This window comes from Schistocerca americana, chromosome 3, assembly GCF_021461395.2.
Source record: "Schistocerca americana isolate TAMUIC-IGC-003095 chromosome 3, iqSchAmer2.1, whole genome shotgun sequence".
Taxonomy (NCBI): Eukaryota; Metazoa; Arthropoda; class Insecta; order Orthoptera; family Acrididae; genus Schistocerca; species Schistocerca americana.
The window spans coordinates 929527141-929549214 of NC_060121.1; the positions used below are offsets into that span (position 1 = coordinate 929527141).

General features: G+C 39.8%; 1 protein-coding gene across 1 annotated transcript in view; it reads left to right on the top strand.

Annotated features, from left to right (window-relative positions):
• The first annotated feature begins 9339 nt into the window (after nucleotides 1–9339).
• The window catches only part of LOC124605573 (F-box/LRR-repeat protein 4), a 164898-nt gene continuing 152163 nt past the window's right edge, over nucleotides 9340–22074 (top strand). The window contains exon 1 of the mRNA XM_047137350.1: nucleotides 9340–9638. Within this exon, the coding sequence (XP_046993306.1) occupies nucleotides 9450–9638 (189 nt within the window). The 5' untranslated portion in view covers nucleotides 9340–9449. The remainder of the gene's footprint in view (nucleotides 9639–22074) is intronic.

A 22074-nucleotide genomic window follows, 5' to 3' on the forward strand; every position in this document is an offset into this window, starting at 1 on the left:
AAAATTTCTAAAATTAGCTAGGTAGAAGATAAAAGAAACATTTGCTTCTACATTAGCTAAAGAAAATGGAATTACAACACTGAAAGCAACAATTTATAGCTATATTAATCCAGATATCCAAACGAAACAGGAATTTGAGCCATTAACAGATTGTTTAGAATTAATAACATATAGCAGCAAATACATCGAGAAAGCTCCTTTTCATTCAGTTCCACTAGCTACAATGCGATAAAAACAGATTCATTACAGAAAAGTTGCTGTCCTGTTTACAAAAATCTCTTCCAGTATATCTACTGGGGCAAGAAAAACAAAAAATGATGGACTTATGAATAAAATTGGAACAGATAATAAAGAAAAAAAGATAAATTGGTTATATATTTTTATATGCAATTACGAGGGTCGTTCAATAAGTAATGCCCCACATTTTTCCTCAGAACATATTAATGGTTTAGAGTCAGGATTGTTCATGTCCTATATTTATACGTAGTCTCCATCACACTCTATGGCCATAAGGCAACATTGTGGAAGAGCATATAATCCATGCTGGTAAAAGCTCTTGTCCTGTAGGCATAGCCACGTTTTCACTGCATGACTGACATTCTCATCATCTTCGAAGTGTGTTCCCCAGAGAATCTTTAAGCTGCCCAAAGAGATGTAAGTCTGAGGGTGCCAATTCTGGCCTGTAGGGTGGATGAGACAATGACATCCAACCCAATCTTTTTGAATATCCAAGAGTGTCGACCATTGCAGACGAACTTCCAATGCTGACCGACAACTGCAGAGCCAATTGTAGAGTTGTCATGCGACGGTCGGCACGCATAATGGCATCTGCACAATTAAGCATGTCTGGAGCAGTGGCTCTGACAGGACATCCCGAGCTTGGGTGATCACGGAGCTCGGTTTCTGCATTTCCTCAGGCTGTAACTTTCTTTACCCACCGTCCAACTGTACTCCTATCAACTGAAGCATCGCCATACACTGCACACAAACTTTTATGGATGTTCACCACGGTTTCTTTTTCTGCACACAAGAATTAAATAACAGCACACTACTTGTAACGTGAGTCCTATGTATTTTGACGCTGTACCATGGCTTGCCACCTGCCAGAACGGTTCGAAACTTCACTGGCGCCCAGAACAAACATCAGATATGAACCACCAACAAGGACATGGGGCAAAACTTACTGAAGTATTTCGTAGTTTTAACTATTTGATTATCAACTGCATATATATATATACATATATATATATATATATATATATATATATATATATATATATATATATATATATATATATATACAGGGTGTCCCAGCTATCTTGTCCACCCAAAATATCTCTGGAACAATAACAGCTATTGGAATATGACTTTCACCGGTATCAATGTACATATTTGGAAACATTCTAAAACGAAAGCATATGTGTTTTTTAACACAAACTTATGTTTTTTTAAATGGACCTCCTACATTTTTTCTTCAGCAATCCATAGCATGACAAAGCACATACACAATGGCGTTGATTGCATCGCAATATTCCCATTACATCCCGAGATATTAAGACGCGAAGTTGACGCTTGAAACACCCGACATGCGCTGCTAGCTCACGACCTGAGGCTCAGGCATGAACACCATGCTGCCCGTAATCGCGATGTGATTGACACGCGTAATCACACTTCCATACATATCAACAGGTCTGAAACGAATAATACGGTCTGCTACCATCCTGCATTAAAATGGTTCAAATGGCTCTGAGCACTATGGGACTCAACTGCTGAGGTCATTAGTCCCCTAGAACTTAGAACTAGTTAAACCTAACTAACCTAAGGACATCACAAACATCCATGCCCGAGGCAGGATTCGAACCTGCGACCGTAGCGGTCTTGCGGTTCCAGACTGCAGCGCCTTTAACCGCACGTCCTGCATTAACGTCGTACATTCCAGCAGGTATTTATCCCACAGGCTAGGGGTGATGCAGTTCTGTAACATATCTGTGTACCGCAACGTTAGTCACAAAGTTAACTTCGCTTATCGTTTATCCGTTACTAAAAAGGTAATGCCGTTCAACATTAAAACTTTACTTTACTGTAGATTTAGCGCAAGTGACAGTTAATCATTCACTCGTAATAGTAAAATTCATGTTGATGATTTTAGTGAAACGAGCAAGTGGACTAAAAGTTTCACCGCTGTTTAGGTAAAAATGTTTTGATTTGGAAAGTTCAGGTAGGACATAGAAGATGAATGTAAACATGTTTAACTAATTAGTTTTATTATCACATAATTATCAATGTTATGTTTATCTAATGCGTTAAATAACAAATTGTTGCAAACAAATGTTTCTTAACATCACTGGGTAAAATGGCCATTTGTAGAAACTTGCACTGTGATACCATCACTACATACTAAACATAGCGTTCACATCTCATGCTCAAAGTGATGCCCATTGGCTTGCATACATTAGGTCACTCTGCGGATGAAGAATGCCCTACTTCGTGCTACTGTTTCCTCTTTGATGGCTGTACAAGCATAAATAATGCGTTGCTTCATGTCCTCTGGTGTTATTGGTTCATTTTGGTAAACAGCATCCTTCACTGCTCCCCAAAGAAAATAATCCAGCAGTGTAAGGTCCGGAGATCGGGCAGGCCACCTAACTGGGCCACCTCGTCCAATCCACCTACCAGGGAACTTACGGTCCAGAAGTCGTCGTGCTCGTAAGGCGTTATGTGCAGGGCATCCGTCATGCTGGTACCACATGACCATTCTCCGGTTCAGAGGTATGGTGTCCAGAACAGGAAGATTGTGACGTATAAATCTGGAGTATTGTCTGCCATTTTGGATGCCATTTATAAAGAAAGGTCCGATAATGGTATCTCCAATAATCCCACACCAAACAATAACTTTCCATGGACAGAGCCATTTTGGATTGTCAGAGGACCAATAATGCATATTCCTCATATTGACAGTTCCTTTGTTGGAGAATGGTGCATCGTCGGTAAAGAGAACATCTGCAAAAAAAATTGGATTAGTCAGAAGTTTCTGCTGATACCCACCGACAAAATGTTACCATATTGCGGAAGTCATTTCCATGAAGATCCTGGTGTAAATGAACATGGTAAGGATGAAATTTATGACGTTTAAGAATGCGCTGTGCACTTGATTTCAACACACCAACTTCACGTTCAATTTGACGTGTGCTGATTTGAGGACTCACAGCTATGGTAGCGAGCACAGCAACTTCAGCACGTTCATCTGTGCGTGTTCTAGGACGATGTCGAGGTCTTGGATTTAAGCTTCCCGTTTCACATAGACGAGATGTGAGACGACCAAACATCCGGCGCGAAGGCGATGGCTTGTCAGGGAATCGTCTTGTGTACACTCGTTCTGCCTGAACAGCATTTCGTCCACCTACAACAGGGTACAGTACAGGTATTTAGAGTAGGGTAGAAAACAGACATATTAACTTAATAATCATAATGTTCGCTAACAGTACTATCAACAAACAAACAATCTCATAACGTATTTCCCATCAACGTACATTCTCCATAGATCAGCAGCATTTCTACCATATCTTCATGTGTGTACATTATACTGTACAGTACAAGTTCCACAACACAACGTTTATTCACAATGTGTACTACCTCCGTGCTGTCACTAGATTACTCTGATGCACGACTACACTGGCAAGCGGTGTACTGGACGCTAAAGCAACAACAAATGGGATGCTTGGACGGTGGTGGAGTACAGGAGTTTGCATGGGTCGCAAATCATAAACAAGGCGAAGTGGTAACAGTGGCAGTAGTGGGAACTACGTTGGACACTTGACTAGGTAGAGCGAGGCCCTGCGCGACAGGCACAATGGGTCATATAACGCATTAGATAAACCTTATTTTTGGTGTGCAGGATAAATAAGACAACCTGACGGGTGTACACCGATTGGTACTGGTTCATATTGTGTACATAGATACGTAATACGTGCAAGAGGGAAACCATTATGTGCTTATGAAAGTTGATGGCAGCATACTGTATTATTCGTTTCGGACCTCTTGATAAGTATGAATGTGTGATTACACATGTCAATCACATCGCGATTACGGGCAGCATGGGGTTCTCACCTGAGCATCAGGACGGGCGCTAGCAGCGCATGTCGGGTGTTTCAAGTGTCAACTTCGCTTCTCAATATCTCGGGATGTAATGGGAATATTGCGACGCAATGAACGCCATTGTGTATGTGCTTTGTCATGCTATGGATTGCTGAAGAAAAAATATAGGAGGTCCATTTAAAAAAACATAAGTTTGTGTTAAAAAACACATATGCTTTCGTTTTAGAATGTTTCCAAATATGTACATTCATGGGGCCCAGCCCTACATTGATACTGGTGAAAGTCGTTTTCCAATAGCTGTTATTGTTCCAGAGATATTTTGGGTGGACAAGATAGCTGGGACACCCTGTATTTAACCAACTAAGAACAAGAGGAAGAACAAGAGAATTTAAGTACATAAGAAAGAAAACTAAAATACTTTAATAATACTATATCTTTAAAAGGAGAACACAAAAATATTTAGGTGGAGAAACAAAAAATAAGAAAACAGGGAGAAGGTAAGATGTGGCACATGTGACATGCTAGTTTTGAGAGACAAATACTGTCACATTTCTGTGATAACTAGTACTGAGTAGTTTGATCTACCATTCATTTACTACTCAATAATTTAACAAGACGCAATCATGTCATGTAAGAGGATTTCAGTTACTGTTGCGAGAAGGAGGTTAGTTGATTTGATAATATGTGCATACATTAACATTTTCCTGCATCCATGCACCATGAACTTTTTCTGCACCTCGATGTGTTATTTTACGACAGATGCCATTGGCTTTCTTTGGGAATTGGACGTGTTGCTGGTGAAAATGTTTCGTGTGCCGAATTTTGATCCACATCACATGTGTATTATATGCAAAGATCAGCCAGTTATGATGGGGCATGGCCATTTATATGTAACTGGAATATGATTTCAGTGTAACTATTCTGAATGTAAAAACTGAGGTATGTAATTCAATGCTATTAACTAACTTCAGTGAGAACTCTAGTTGTTCATTCAGAACTGTTGTTGTTTATTCATAACTGTTGACGTTCATTCTCTTAGAGCAATGATATTAGAGATTAACGTTCGATGCAATGAATTAAGTGTCGCTGTTTAGACGTGAAATGTCTATATCTACATCTACACCTATACTCTACTAACCACTGTAAAGTGCACAGCAGCAGGTACATCCTACTGTAAGGTGATGAGGACTTTACCTATTCCATTCACGTATGCAGCGCAGGAAAAATGATCGTTTAAATGGCTCTGTGCATGCTGCAATTAATCTAATCTTATTCTCAACAATTTCTTTAGGAGCACTATGTAGGGGTTGTACTATATTCCTAGAGCCATCATTTACAGCCAGATCTTCTAACTTTGTTAGTACAGTTTCGTGTTATAGTTTCCACCTATCCTCAAGAGTCTGCCAACTTAGTTCTTTCAATATCTCAGTGACACTCTCCCACAGGTCAAACAAACTTGCTACCATTCGTGCTGCCATGCTCTGTATACCTTCAGTGTCCCCTAACAGTCCTATTTGGTGTCCATCCCACAAACTTGAGCAGGATTCTAGGCCAGCCCACATGAATGACTTGTAAGTAATCTCCTAGTACCCTACCAATAAACTGAAGTCTGCTACTTACTTTACCCATTCTGGGCCTATGTGGTTGTTCCACATCATGTCCTTACTGAGTGTTATATCCAAGTGTTTGTATGAGTTTATAGATTCCAGCTGTAACTCACTAACATTATACTCATAGGATACTTTTTGTTCTGTTTTGTGAAGTGTACAATTTTACATTTGTGAACTTTTAAAGCAACTGCCACCGTTGCATCACTTTGAAATCTTATGAATGTGTGACTAAATATTTGTACACCCTCGTTGAGACTGAGTTCCGATACAGATAACTGTGTTATCTGCGAAAAGTCTGAGGCTGCTATCGAGACTGTCGTCAAGATCATTAATGCACAACATGAACAGTAACAGACGAAACATGCTTCCCTGGGCTACACTGTAAGTTACTTCTACATATGTAGACTACTCTCCATCCAATACAACATGCTGTGCCCTCCCTACCACTAAATTCTCAATCTAGTCACATATATCTTCTGATGCCACATATTATCATACTTTTGATAATAAGAATAGGTGTGGTACTAAGTCAAATACTTTTCGGAAATCAAAAAGTACTGCAGTCACCAGACTAACATGATTCATGGCTTTCAGAATGTCGTGTGAGATGAGTTGGCTTTCACATGATCAACGCTTTCGGAATCCAAGCTGGTTGGCATGGAGAAGGTGGTTCTATTCGATACACCTCATTACGTTTGGGCTTGGAATATGTTCTAAGGTTCTGCAACAAATGGATGTCAAGAATATTGGACAGTAGTTTTGTGGATCACTTCTGCTACCTTTCTTGTTGTGCTTTCTTCCAACTTGTTTGATGCATCTACGACAGATTATAGTTAACAGAGGAGCTAACACAGCTTCGAATTGGGTATGGTATCAAACAGGAGTTCCGTTAGGCCCTAGGGCTTGTTCAGTTTTAACGATTTCAAATGTTTCTCAACGCCACTGACACTACTATATGTTTCACTCTTCTTTTCAGTGGCATGAGAATTAAGTTGAGGCAATACTCCTGGTTTTTCCTTTGTGAAGGAACGTTTGATAACAGAGTTAGGCATTGTGAGTCTTGAAATTTTCCCAGCATAAAAAGTTAAGCAATTCTGCTTTTGGTTTGCTACTCTCAACTTCAGTTGCAGTCTCCTCCGTGAGTGACTGGACACTAATTTTGGTGCCACTAATAGCCTTCACAGGTGACCAGAATTACTTTGGGTTTTGTGAAAGATTATGCGACAATATTCTGCTGCATAAGTCATTGATGGTTTCACTCATTGCTCTCTTGGCTGCCAAATGCGCTTTATTTAGCATTTCTTTATCTATAGCATTATGCTTTGTTTTATATCTGTTATGTTATAGTCTTTGTTTCTTTCGAAGTTTCTTTACAGTGACTGCATACAATGGAGGATCTCTCCATTATGAACTGCACTATTTCATACATAGCTATCCTAAAATATGGGATCACTTTTTGGGGTAACTCGCCATCCTGCCTAAAACTCTTCAGGATGCAAAAGAGAATAGTGAGAATCATGGCTGGAATAAAAAGGAACAAACCATGTAGACCATTATTTAAAAGGATGGGGATTCTTCCCCTTCCATGTATTTTCCTATTTGAAAGTGCAATGTTTATAAAGAAATATACAATAACAAATCCTAGTATCCTCCCCAAAAATGAAAATGCCCATCATCATAATACAAGACAGAAAACTGACTTTCATGTACTCCATACAAAAACCAGTTTGTGCCAAAAAGGAACATTACACCATGGAAAAATTATCTACAATAAATTGCCAAGAGAAATTAAAGTAATGACAGATGTAAAAAATTTTAAAGCAGCATTAAAAGAATATCTGTTGACACATTGCTTTTATAGTGTGGAAGAGTTCCTCCAAAATCCTCGAGAGTCTAAGTGATGATTATGCAAATACTGTAACCATTAATATTGGCCTATAAATACATTCAGATGTAATTCTCAAGTTTATAATGGGATTCAAGTATAAGTTGTATAGCGACTTGCCCAGTATATGAAGTAAAATTCCGTGAATGTAATTCTCTAGTGTACATGTCAGTTCATAGTGTAGAAGAGTTCCTCAAAAATCCTTAGAGCTTAAGTGAGGATCATGCAAATACTTTAATCGTTAATATTGGCTTATACATGTATTCAGTTGTAAACTTCAAGTTTCTAATGTGGTTTAATTATAACTCACACATTGACTTGCCCAGTATATGAAGTGCTGTAAAATTTTGTGAACATAATTTTCTAGTTTCTAAAGTGTTTTAATTATAAGATATACTTTGACCTGTCCAATATCTGATGTGCTGTACTGTACATGTAAGATTTACTGGACCAATAAATACAATACAATACAATACAATACAATACAGTGTATGGTCAACTGTTCTTTTAAACTTGAGCCATAGTTCCTGTACATGTTTTGTCCTGGGGTGAGAGTTTCAAGTTGTTCATTGTGTTACGTCACTCGTGTTTCTCTGTCTTGATTGCTGAACATATAAATCATTCATCTTGTTTTAGTGGTCCTTTGTGTTTTGGTATGCATTGTAACTATTACTGCCTCACTGTCACTGACTCCAGCTTTGATGTGGACTTTCTCAAAGAAGTGAGATCCATTTGTTACCATTATATCTAATGTATTTCCATCATGAGGGGGGTTTTGAACTATCTGTTCTAGCTAGTTTACCATGAAGGCATTAAATGTTAAATTGTAATAAGATTTCAGAGGATGTCTTGTCACACCAGCCACTAACAGAACTGTAATTTTCCCAATTGATTGTTGGATGGTTAAAGTCTCCTCCAGTGATTGCAGTATCATTAGGGAACTTATATGCAAGCGAAATGAGGTTTTATCTAAAGTTTTCAGTTGCATCTCAAGGAGAATCTGGTGGTTAATAGAGGGACCCTTGACATTGAGCCTTGCCCAAACAATCTCACCTGCAGCTTCAACGTCTATGTCAGCGCATTTGAATTTCTTGTCTACTGTAACAAATACACCAGTTCTGTTTCCCATTTACACTCAGATTTTCCCCAAAGAGCCCACTACTGTGAGTGATGTGCCAATGTTTGTTCAAGACATCCTGTACAGGGTAGACAGAAACCAAGAAGGGCTGTGTGTGTGTGTGTGTGTGTGTGTGTGTGTGTGTGTGTGTGTGTGTGTGTGTGCGTGTGTGTGTGTGAGAACATTTTCTATTTTCTGATGTTTACCCCATCTAATCACGACACCTCTGGCCTATAGTAATACAATATTATTGGAAATGTTGGGTTTTGTACCTAGAAATTGGACACAATGTAACTCTTTCACAGGCCTTCTCACGCATCAAAAAAATATGAGTGTTCAATACATGTTCCGTCCAAACTTTAAAAAATGCTTCTATGATTTCTCACACTGCCTACGAAATCCAGTTTTGAGTATTACCGTACCGTAAGTATTGGGCAAAGGTATGTATAAATAGATCACTCACTTCGTCCTTTAACTAGACTGTGGAGAACTGTCTATTGATGCGATACATAGGCGATTGTCCCCCGTTTCTGCTAGAGCTAGACGGTTTCACAAGATTGTTTCACTAAAGATGTTACAATATTGAAATTGTTTATAATGTCCTTGGTTTTTACAGTGTAGGCAACAGGAAGATTTGCAATGTAGACATTTGCAGTACAGCCAACAGTATTTTGTTTATGCTGTCATGGATATTGAATTAAAGAGATTGATGTAATAGGATTATTAGTAAACGTTAGAAAAGATGGAGGACGATTTACAAGTTAGTGATGCCGAAAAGAGTCCGGTAGTAATAGAGCAGTATGTACACGACGTACTTGGGTTCAGTTCTCAGTACGGTAGCGATATAAGAATATCCTACACCGCGTACAATATAACTGGTAAACCAAGCAAGTATCCGAATTATGGAGATTTTCCGCAGGCATTCGTGATGGTGAGCTATTTACAGGTGTTATTAATCATACGTGCACAGTTCTTCCGATTGTTAGTAACTTGTAAGTGTAAACAATGGTAGTGTTTGCAACTGATTGTTGCATTTATTATCCATTGGAGTGTGAATGTAGTTATGGCACAACACAAGGAAAACAGAGCTATATTTGGCACTTTTGCGTTGGACTTTCTCACTCAGGTATTGTACCTTTACATTTCCCATGTTTTCTCTCTTGTGAACCGCCGGCAGGAACATTGCCTTAGACATTCTCTTTAACTTTTTTTTCCGGTGTTGCTATGGTGCCGCTCCATAATCGTTACGTTAAGTGAAGTTGTTGGACATACAATTTAAAATTCATTTCATTCATAGAAATTGAACTTGTTTTGTGCTACATATTGAATCTTGCAATGCATTTTACAGTAGTACAGTTTTTCTAGCGACAGCTTACTTTGAGTTGTAATTAATAGAGTCTTGTAGTATATGCGAGCCCTATGGTGAACCTGTGATACTTACGCCTACGTCAGGGATGTACTGTAGTTAGTTTTCTGAAATAACTCCTGTTCTTGTATGGAAAGACTGAAGAATTTGAATACATGATGCAGTAAAGTGTCGTTTAGATGAAAATACATACGTATCAGAAACCGTTAGGATACGTTTGTTATCTTACGTTTGCGTGAAATCTACCTACAAATAATGGATTTCACCTTCTTAGACGGTATTATTCCGCAAATTGTTACGGCCCTATCATTTGCTAAATTTGTTTGTTATTAGACATGTCAAATTCTTTATGGCAGTTATCAGATACATTCAATAATATGGGGGATCTCCAGACATTAACATATAAATAAACATTGGCACTTCAGAGATCAATTCTTCCAAGTGAACATGATTAGCAGATATGTAGTTGCACAGCATGTTAATTTGATAGATATATAGTGGTCTGAATAATTCCAGAAGAATTCGGACAAAAAAAAAAAAAAAAAAATAATTCACAACCTTGAAGACATCCAAGTCTTCCAAATACATCTACAGGCTTTGGAAACAGGTATTTTAATTTGGCCGTTGTTAGTTAGTTTTTCAATAATAATGGAAATTCCTGGATAGCACATTTGGGAAAGCAACCATTCACCCATAGTGGGCTGACGTGTTGTGCAGAGGACAGAGAACCATGTAACGGAAAACAGCCCTTTTTTTTTTTTTTTTTAAATAAAAGTGTACACATTCACACACAGACATCCAAATGTACACTCCCACAACTGTGGTGATACTGATTATTGATTATCAAAAGTAGTTGCCTGGGCTGATAGAGGTGGGGAAGGATGCAGGAGATAAGGATGGGGTAGTGGGATATAGTGAGGCAGATCATTTTGACAGATGACCCATAGTGGCAACACAAGAAGATGAAAGGGGTTCAGAGGGTAGAGCATAGAGTGAAGGCGGAGGAAAAGAAGGGAGAGGAAGGTGGAGATGATGAGGGAAACAGGGTGGGGCGGGGGGGGGGGGGGGGGAGAAACACGGTAGAATAGGAAGGGGGCTAGAGAGAGAGAGAGAGAGAGACAACATGAGGGGGATGGGGAAGAAGAGTGGTGAGAGAAGGCAATACATGATATAGACGGCAAAGGAGTGGTGTGGACAAAAGAGAGAAGGTGAAAGATAAGGTGAGGTAGTGGGAAATGGTTATCAGAGATTAAGACCTGAGGTCTTATTGTACTACATTAACATAATCTACATCTATTTTGAAGACTTTCTTATCATCTGTAACATATATTGTAAACATTAATTCCACCTCAGTGTCATCTAAAACTATTTGCTGCTCTATACCTGTATATCTAAACTATGAATTCCATTTGCCTCCATAAAACTATATCAGTATGAAGCCCCAACATCACGCTTTTCAAAGCTTGCGATTCAACACATTTCGTTCTCTGATTTTTCATTTAATTCAACGTTAGTAGATTGTCTCCATTGTCAACCCACCATACATAGCTTGTCATTTTTAATGATTTTTCTTCCTTCTTTTCCTTTTTTGCCACATGCTTTTCTTCCTTTTTTGCCACACTTTCTCTTTGTCTTGTTTAGTGCTGGTGAATCTTCTGGGTTGCATGGTCATGGTACATCAAACTTTTTTATTCCCTATGTTTTGTTTAGTCTTGCCAACTCTGAAGACATCCAACACAGGTATGGACAAAACGCTGGTAATGGAAAAAGTTTCATTCACCATGGCTGTACAACCTGAAACATTTACCAGCAGCTAAAACATCTGGTTGTGGAAGCTTTCATTATATGATGTTTCTTTTTCCTCCATAATTTTCCTTTATTTCTCATCATCCTTTTTCTTGTGGCATGTTTCCGATTCCTTCAATTTTTTCATTGCGCCTTATGGATTTGGCCCTTGTCTTAGGTCAAAAGAGAGGCCTTTTGAAAGATGGGGGTATGTCTGCTTTCATAAGTTGATGAACTGGACTGACTCTTACTGTCCTGAGCACAAAGCCTTATTTTATGGACCATCAAACTTATTATTTGAGAAGGAAAAAGCGTTGCATTTTCTGTCAGTTTATTGGTATGAGATTGAGAGCTGCTTGAATATGATTGGACTGGCATTTCTTCTTGGTTAATTTTATCGCACACTCTGTAAAGTGAATAAAATTTTCTTCAATTGATTCTTGAGGTGTCTTCGTTGACCCAATGCCCAGCTCTCTGTAAAAGTGCACTTGTGGTGTACATAAGCATTTTATTGTGGGTCGCAGCTGTAACTATTGGTGCGATGGATGATGGAACGGCAATTTCATATTAAATCGTACAGGTCAAGAGTGAATGTGACCCATCACTATTTCAGAGTTGCTGAAAAAAGTATATGTCGAAGTTCCGCATTATGGCACTCCAAAACTACAATATTATGTCTTTTTGGTGATTTCTTAAAATGCTCCAGACTTCTCTAAATTAGAATAATTGTGAAAATATCATAAAAAAATGGGAAAATTGAAAAATTGTAATAAAGAAACCAAAAGTGATAGAAATATGAATTTATTTTCAATAACTACTTTGTTCCCAATATTATGAGACATTATTAATACATACACACATATTAGCTTCTCTCCCCCCTTTTATTTTATTTTTTTATAATTTTTTTTTTTTTAGAAAAATAAGCTACGAAAATTGTCATTGTACTTAGGGAATGAACAACCAGAGTGGGCATTACTTGTCTGTACAAAATGTGAGAAATTTTTTAGGTAGACCTAGGTCTACACTTCAGGGTAAAAAATAAAATAAAATAAAAAAATGGACAGTTAAATATTGAAATTGATCACTGATTTATAATGCCTTGGATAACTGGTATTTCTGAATCAAAAGAATTACTTTACAGCATTGTAAGTGAATGGGAAAAGCATTATATACTACTGGCCATTAAAATTGCTACACAACAAAGATGGCTTGCTACAGAAGCGAAATGTAACCGACAGGAGGAAGATGCTGTGATATGAAAATGATTAGCTTTTCAGAGCATTCACACAAGGTTGGCGCCGTTGGCGACACCTACAACATGCTGACATGAGGAAAGTTTCCAACCGATTTCTCATACACACACACAGCAGTTGACCTGCGTTGCCTGGTGAAACGTTGTTGTGATGCCTCGTGTAAGGAGGAGAAATGCGTACCATCATGTTTCTGACTTTGGTAAAGGTCCGACTGTAGCCTATCGCAATTGCGGTTTATCGTATCGCGACATTGCTGCTCGCGTTGGTTGAGATCCAATGACTGTTAGCAGAATATGGAATCGGTGGGTTCAGGAGGGTAGTACGGAACGCCGTGCTGGATCCCAACAGCCTCGTATCACTAGCAGTCAAGATGACAGGCATCTTATCCGCATGGCTGTAACAGATCGTGCAGCCACGTCTCGATCCATGAGTCAACAGATGGGGATGCTTGCAAAACAACAACCATCTGCACGAACAGTTCGACAATGTTTGCGGCAGCATGGACAATCAGCTCGGAGACCGTGGCTGCGGTTACCCTTGACGCTGCATCACAGACAGGAGCGCCTGCGATGGTGTACTCAAAGATGAACCTGGGTGCACGAATGGCAAAACGGTCATTTTTTCTGATGAATCCAGGTTCTGTTTACAGCATCATGATGGTCGCATCCGTGTTTGGCTACATCGCGGTGAACACACTTTGGAAGCGTGTATTCGTCATCGCCATACTGGCGTATCACCCGGCGTGATGGTATGGGGTGCCATTGGTTACACGCCTTGGTCAGCTCTTGTTCGCATTGACGGCACTTTGAACACTGGACGTTACATTTCAGATTTGTTCGACCCGTGGCTCTACCCTTCATTCGATCCCTGCAAAACCCTACATTTCAGCAGGATAATGCACGACCACATGTTGCAGGTCCTGTACCGGCCTTTCTGGATACAGAAAATGTTCGACTGCTGCCCTGGCCAGCACATTTTCCAGATCTCTCACCAATTGAAAACGTCTGGTCAATGGTGGCTGAGCAACTGGCTCGTCACAATACGCCAGTCACTACTCTTGATGAATTGTGGTATCGTGTTGAAGCTGCATGGGCAGCTGTACCTGTATACACCATCCAAGCTCTGTTTGACTCAATGCCCAGGCGTATCGAGGCCAGAGGTGATTGTTCTGGGTACTGATTTCTCAGGATCTATGCACCCAACTTGCATGAAAATGCAGTCACGTCAGTTCTAGTATAATATATTTATCAAATGAATACTCGTTAATCATCTGCATTTCTTCTTGGTGTAGCAATTTTATTGGCCTGTAGTGTATAACAAAAATTAGATAAAAGATATTTATATAAAATTTTTTTGTGATGTTATTCACACATTATTATTGTCTTCTGTCATGGTTTTACTTCTTCATGACTTTCCATGAATTATTAAAATTGCTTGTAATGTAACACACAACACTACACTGTCGAAAATTTATTTGTCTTTTTCGTCTGCTTCTCATTGAACTTGTGTAACAGAGCTGAAATTACACAGGGGCAAGGATCATCCAAAAGAGCAGTACTTTGGAAACGGGACCTGCACACTGATCTTCTGATGATGGTCAGTTGAAAGCATTAGCAAGGCAATGAGGTGTCATAATGGAGATGGTTTGCATCCTGCAGCTTGTGAGAGAGACTTATTATCTGCCCCACTCACCACCGATTGTCATACACACAAGAAATGAAGTGGCTTACTACAAGGCCTTCTAATGTCTAGTGTGGTCTCTGCATTTCACACACAGTAACAGGCTGAAATTTGTGGAGAACTGTTTTTGCAATGTATATGCCAATCCGGGATGCAACCCAGTAATGACTTGATTGAATTCCTACCACATGATTCATAGCAGACCACTCTTCTCTCTTTTTTTAACTGCAATCCCCTTAATGTACTTTCATTTAGAATTAAGAGTTTCGTGTTTGTTTCCAATGTTGATATAGTGTGCACAAATCCAGTAACATCTCTTACAGCATTGACCCCCTCATGCTGGAGATTAAACCTTGTTGCAAGATGTTTACAGAGACCTACCCCATCAAATGCACTTTTTTCATGACCTGTCACTGAAAGTATTCATTTTTTGTGTCTTAATCCCTGTACTAGTGTTGGCCAAGCTCATAAAGCTGAAAGCAGTTTTTAAAACAAGATTCTGCACCATCAGTCACATACACATGTTTAGGAAGTTCATGACCTCTAGATGTTATGTCACCTATTATCTATTATCATGCTGACACCATAGCATGCACGTGCACTGTCATGAAAGAGATTATCACTAGTAATAGCAAAACTGTCTGATGTCCCAAGCAAGTGAGCAACACGTGTGACTATTGATACCTGTGATGTGTGCCAATGGTAACTTTGGAATTTGTTACGTAAAGCGACAGACCTCTTCTCAGCAAAGTCGAGATGAAGAACTAATGTGTCAGTATTGTGGAATGTGGCTGATTTTACTCCTGCTATGGCCTGCCTCTGAATCCTCTGGATGTGATGGTGAGCTGTTCCGTTTATGACCCAATGCCTAACCTCTGTAACAAACTTCTCTGGCTCTACTGTCTTCTTCACCAACTCTCCTTCCTCCCACAATACATAGGTTACTTCATTGTCAGTGTCCTGAAGATGGTATGTTTCAACAGTCATCACTTTAGCACCACACTCCTGCAACCAACATTTATCTTGTGGCTCTTGACATATACACAAAAGCATCAGTTCCATCTCTGTGTACTTCTTCCCTGTGACATTGCTTACAGAAAACCAAACAAGTTTCAAATTTGTGCAGTAAATACGTATGCGTGCTTCCTTCACTGCCTGGCATTTTACCCATATTGTTCATAAGGAATAGAATTTTATGAGACCAGTTTTTAAATTCTGGTCCTCCTTTTTCATTATGAGATAATGCTTCTCTTATTGATCTTGTCATATATCTTTTAAGCTTTTTATCCTCTTCATCATTTTCTCTACCAGAGATAACATCAGTTTGGTTAGGACTTTGCCTGCTGCAATCTTTGTCATCACTTAGGTAATATTCCAGAGCAATAGTAAGTGTATTATCTTGCAATGGGTGCCCACAGTAAGAATCTGGGCATGCCCAAATACTTTTATTTCTGTATCTGCTGCTTAGAATAGCTACCTGGTATCAGTGTCAGTAACTGTGCCTTCTCAGTATAGGTGGCTGCTGAAATAGCAATATTTAGGTTCTGAAACCACATGTCAAATTTTGTGCACATATCACTATCTCCAGGTTCTGCAACAACAACATTATACTCTTCACAAAGTTTGGAAGATGTTGCTTGTGTGAAACTTGTTTCAGTTTCTTCCAGTTTTCTTTTTACCTGCTGTTTTCTTCTTCTGCTTCTTAGTTTTCCTGGAATTTTAATGGGATGATATAGTAGGGGCTACAGCAGAAATGCTAACATTCAATACATTAACAACTTCACACCCAGGAATACAAACATCTGCACTGTCTTCTTCAGTTTCACATTCAGGTGATGGTGATCGTTCAGGTGGGTTGTAACTAAATGTCTTGTGGTAATGAGTGAAGCAATTCCTGCCCGATGGATGTGATGTTAATACCATTGTTTGAGGACCAAGATATTTCTTCAATACCTCTGACAGGTTTCCAATAACTGTAAAGTGTTTTTCACTTTTCTTAAACACCACCTTATTTTGTCTTTTTTCATAGCCCACACTTCTCACTCTTTCACTACTGTATTTCCTCACTAGCATTGTATACAACAAAAGTTCAGACCAAACACAAAACTCGATGCAGAATGATTTATGTGCAAGTTCTCACTCATTTGTTATAAACAGAAGAGTGCTGGAAACTATGTTGCCAACATGCATATTTTACACTAGAAATTCAGTGACGCAAAACGCAGAATGTTGAAAAATTTTTATCACTTTACACAGAAAAATATTAACCACTGTGTTTGCACTGACTGCTAACATATTAACCAAACACTATTTTGTGTAATTATCAAAAGTTTTTGGAAGATGTTTTCAAGTAAATAATTTGTAAAAACTCATAAAAATGCAATTTTTTACAATTTTTATAATAAACATTTACATAATACAGATAGCTGGAGCGGAGAAGTTACTGTTTAAAATTACATCAGTAGTACCAGTATCTGGTAATATGAAAGAAGAGATAGCGTTCTGTGACTTTCCAAACCTGAAAAAAATTTTAAGTTGAAAAATTAACTTAAATGAACTGTTGGTCATGTTTTTAGGTCACTGTCTATTTTGTTAATGCATACCAAGAAAACCTTTTTGATACAGAATAAAGTTTTGGGCTGTTTCTGACAGTGCAGCAAAGTACTGCTGTAGGATGAGAGTTTATTTGGGGAAGGAGGAAGAAACCAGAGTCATGCAACTTGGTGGGAATATTGCGAAAACCCAGGCAATTGAACTCGAAAAATTTGTATGTAATATCACTTGTGATAACATTTGTACACCTCTTGATTTAGCTCACTATTTGTTGTCAAAAGATCTGGCAGTAGTCGGTACTCTCCAAGAAAACAAAGGTGAACTGCCTGCCGATTTTATTACACCTAAAGAACATGAAATACACTCTACATTGTTTGGTTTTCAATCTGATGTGTTGATATGGTTTCAAACGTGATGTGTCGTTAGTATCTTATGTTCCTAAAAAGAACAACATTGTTACTGTCCTTAGCTCTCTTCATGACCAACCAACGGTACCATCATCAGATGTAAAGAAGCCTGAAGTTATAATGACTTCAGTGCCACAAAAGATGCCATTGTCACCATGGACCAGAGGAGACAATGCTACAGCATGAAGAGAGAAACAAGGCACTGGCCATTGGTGGTAGATAGATGTAGGTGTAATGGGTGCATACATAATTTTCATGATGCTGGCTACCAATAAAAAATGAGATGGCGGACTTTCATTATCAATTTGGCAACTCAACTAGCAGGGCTAAAGAAATCAATGAATTTGTTTGTAGGCCCAGATCCAGCAAGGGCAGTGAAACATCCAGCTAAGGAAAGTACAAGACATGCATATTGTGTGGAAAAAAAAGTTGGAAAAAATCTAATTACATGTTATGAGTGTGGCAAACATGTATGGTCTGAACATTTTACTGTTGTTTGTGAATCCTGTGCAAATGTCTAATAAGAACTATAGCATAAAAACACTAGGTGTTGAATGATAATAAACAATATATCCTTAAAAAGCCACACCAGCAAAAATATTTGTACCTCAAAAGTTATTCACATCGTAAGTCGTCAGAATAAACATGTTCCTGAGAGTCCTCACTGGTAGGTAAAGTTATACAGATTTTCTGGTAAGTAGAGGGTTAAGGTTTAGTGGTTTGTTAATAGATCTAGAGCTCACTTTAGGCAAACTATTTGTATTTCCAAATTCTTTGGAGTAGTTGTGTTGAAGTTTACATTTTCACATTGGACGGACACAATCCAGAAGTTTGAAACCATTCTGTACTGTTTGTGGACTAAAGCACTACAATGCTTCCTTTAAGTACAGGTCCATTTTTTTCCCAAAGTTTCATAAACACCATTTTTCACATATTTTTTCTATCCTTGTTCTAAAAGAGTAAATACTCAATCATCCATTGGCTGTAAAATATGTGTTGTGTTAGGGAACAATTTAATAAGTATTACAACATTCTGAGGACAGAACTCAGACAAGTTTAATGTCATATAAAATACATGACTGTCAGTAAAAAATATGATAGCCATTTGTATTTCTTGTTCAATTAGTCAAGACAGGAAAACATTTGTTGTGTATTCATAGAACACAGGAGAACACATCCAGTGACTTTCAGATCATCTAATTCCTTATGTTCTCAGTATACCATTAGCTATTATACCAGGAATTCTCACATATTGAGGGGGAGGGGAGTCATGGAAGTAGCAAGCTTACCCATATCATATGCTGTTCCAAGTACATCTTTTTTTTCCCCTCATCATTCTTAACACTGTTCAGGTTTGTTACCTGTCTGTATAATAACTTTTTAGACTTCGAGAAAGTGCACGTTCATCTGATTTGACAATTATACTTTGTTAATTCCAAAGTTTGACTTTCTTTCAAATATTGTTTTGTTTCTGCAGACCACGTACAAATTTCTTGCTCGCAGACATTTTCATGGAAAGTTGTCAAGCTCCATGTCATTGTCTTGTGGGTTTTCTATCAACATTGTCGAGTCTCCGGAAATAAATAACCAACTTTTACAATCAGAAACACTTTATTCACCCATAATCACATGAAGATATAGCACATCATGACAAAACAACCGAAGTCCAAACCTTTACCAAAGCTCACTGAATCGGAAGATAGAGCACTCCTTGTTCTAGAGTTATTGGCAATCGATGGTCACTGCATGGCATGTGCACCCCTCTGCCCACCGGGAGTGCGGAGCACTGTGAAGAGAATGGGGGGGAGGGGGGGGGGGGAATGGGCATTGTCAAATATGCAAGGTAGCATGACCACCCATGCCATGGATAGCCCGAAGGGAAGGCATGGGTGGATTTTCTTGCAGAGTCAGGGAGGTCCATGCAGGGTGAACTGCATGTGTGAACTGGACCAACACAGGAGGTGGTGGTATCGGAGGAGTAGCAAAGAGGGGTTCACGTATATTGAGCGCCCCGTTGGTGCTGAGTGTCGCTGTTATTCCAGCTGCATTCACCTCATCTGGAATGGGGCTATGCACAGGATGATTACATGTAAAGTGGGTGTGGCCTCGTGTGAAGTTTACCTCACACAAAGGACAAAGAGTGATCAGCCTTGGTGCTGTAAGAAAAGCTTGTCACGTGGGCACCCAGAAATGTTGATAGAAATACAAATCTCGTTGATGGTAGTCAAAGGGGGTGCTGTGGGAGAAAAGGGAGAGAGAAACACTGGAACACAGGGGAACAACAGGTGACAGCACTTGCAATGATTTAATGTCACATGCAGTGTGTGGTTGAAACTGAGGCAAAGGATCGACATGCACGCAGTCTGAGTGAGGCAAGAGACGGGGATCATCACACAAAACCACTCAGCAACTGATGGCAAGAGGGGTGGTATGTGCTTTAGGGACATTGCACAGTGGTGGAGAACTTGACTCGAGTGGCTGTGGTGGGACAGATTCCTAGATCATCCAGGCTGTTTCAACCTGCTGAAGTGAATGTATCTGATGCCGACTGTTGATGAGGATGTCCATAATATTAGCCATTTGTGCCAATACCCGATGCAGGGCAGAGTAAGGCGAGTGTAGTGTCGCTTTGACTGTGTTATCCCATAACATAAACTCTTGATTCCAGGGCCAAATGCAAGAAAACCAGCGGCCAGGTATGCTTATGGTGGAGGAGGCACATACAGATAGCAGCTATGTGCAGCCGGACCTGCTCAACAAGAGCGGAGAGGTCAGATAGTCGACAGTTGCAACATCGTTGACTAACTCAACTGGGAGGGCTAATGCCTTGCCATACAGGATCTCGTCAAGTTGAAACCGAGCAAGGTGCTGCAGTGATTAGTGCACTGGACTTATTTGGGAGGACGATTGTTCAAGACCATGTCTGGCCAAGCTGATTTAGGTTTCCTGTGATTTCCCTAAATTGCTTCAGGCAGATACCGGGATGGTTCCTTTGAAAGGGCATGGCCGACTTTCTTCCACATCCTCCCCTAATCCGATGGGACCGATGACCTCACTGTGTGGTCCCCTCCCCCAAATCAACCAACCAACCTCAGCAAGTGACACTAGGAGGTCTGCCTTGTAAGCTGTGCAGATACCTAACATGACCCAGGAAAGGGTGTCAGATCACTCACCACTGTGGCACATGAGGGCGCTTTCAGGGTGCTATGCCAACACTCGACAAGCCCTTTGCTCTGTGGGTGGTATTCTGTAGTGCAAAATTTATCCACACCACAGAGTGTCTAGGGTTTGTTAAATAACAGTGATTCAAACTGCTTACCCAGCTCCCTGTTTATGGATGTAGGGCACCCAAATCTAGCAATCCAGAAAGATGCACATGCTCGTGCTACAGAATCTGCTGTTATGTTCACAAGAGAGATTGCGTCCACCCAATGTGTAACACAGTCGATGATGGACAAGATATATCTGAAACCATCAGATACGGGTAATGACCTGACAAGGTCTGGATGCACATGTTGGAAACGGCCTCTTGGGACATCAGATTTGCCTTGGGGGGGGGGGGGGGGGATGCTCTGACACGGCACACAGGCGCAAGCCAGTACACAGCAGTTCTCCTCCACTCCTAGGCACACAAAGCATTCCATGATGAGCCCCATTGTAGCATTAGTGCCTGGGTATGAAAGATTGTGCGAAGCAGCCAAAACCTGGCAATGTAAAGCAGCCGGGACAATAGGCTGAGCAATGTCCATGGATGAATCGCACCACAATGGCGTGACCGAGCCCAGGAGGTGTAGGGAAGTGGAAAAAGCCTGATGTAGGTCCTGCAGTTCAATATCATTGTCCTGTAAGTGGGCCAGTTCGTCGAAATTAATAGTAGCTGACATAGCATTGACACATGACAGGTAATCAGCAACCATGTTGTCTGATTCACAGATATGTCAGATGTCCATCATGTACTGACAGATAAGATCCATGGCTGAAACCTGCATGAGGGAAGGTCAGTGGCAGGATTGCGAATAGCTGCGAGGGGATGATGATTCGTGAAAATTGTTACGTTCCTTCCTTCGATGTCTGCTTGGAAATATTTGATGGCCTTGTACACTGCAAGGAGTTCTCTGTTGAGACCCGACTACTTACGTTGATCCATAGTATTTTTGGAGGAAAAAATATGGCGTGGCTGAGTAGTGCCACCAACGTGTTGTGAAATCATTTGCATCCACTGCAATAGAGGTGTTAGCATCTGGCAAGGGGTGGGCGAGAGTGCCATAGAGTGATGGCATATTCTAAAGCTGTTTTGAGATCTACGAAAGCTTGCATTGTATC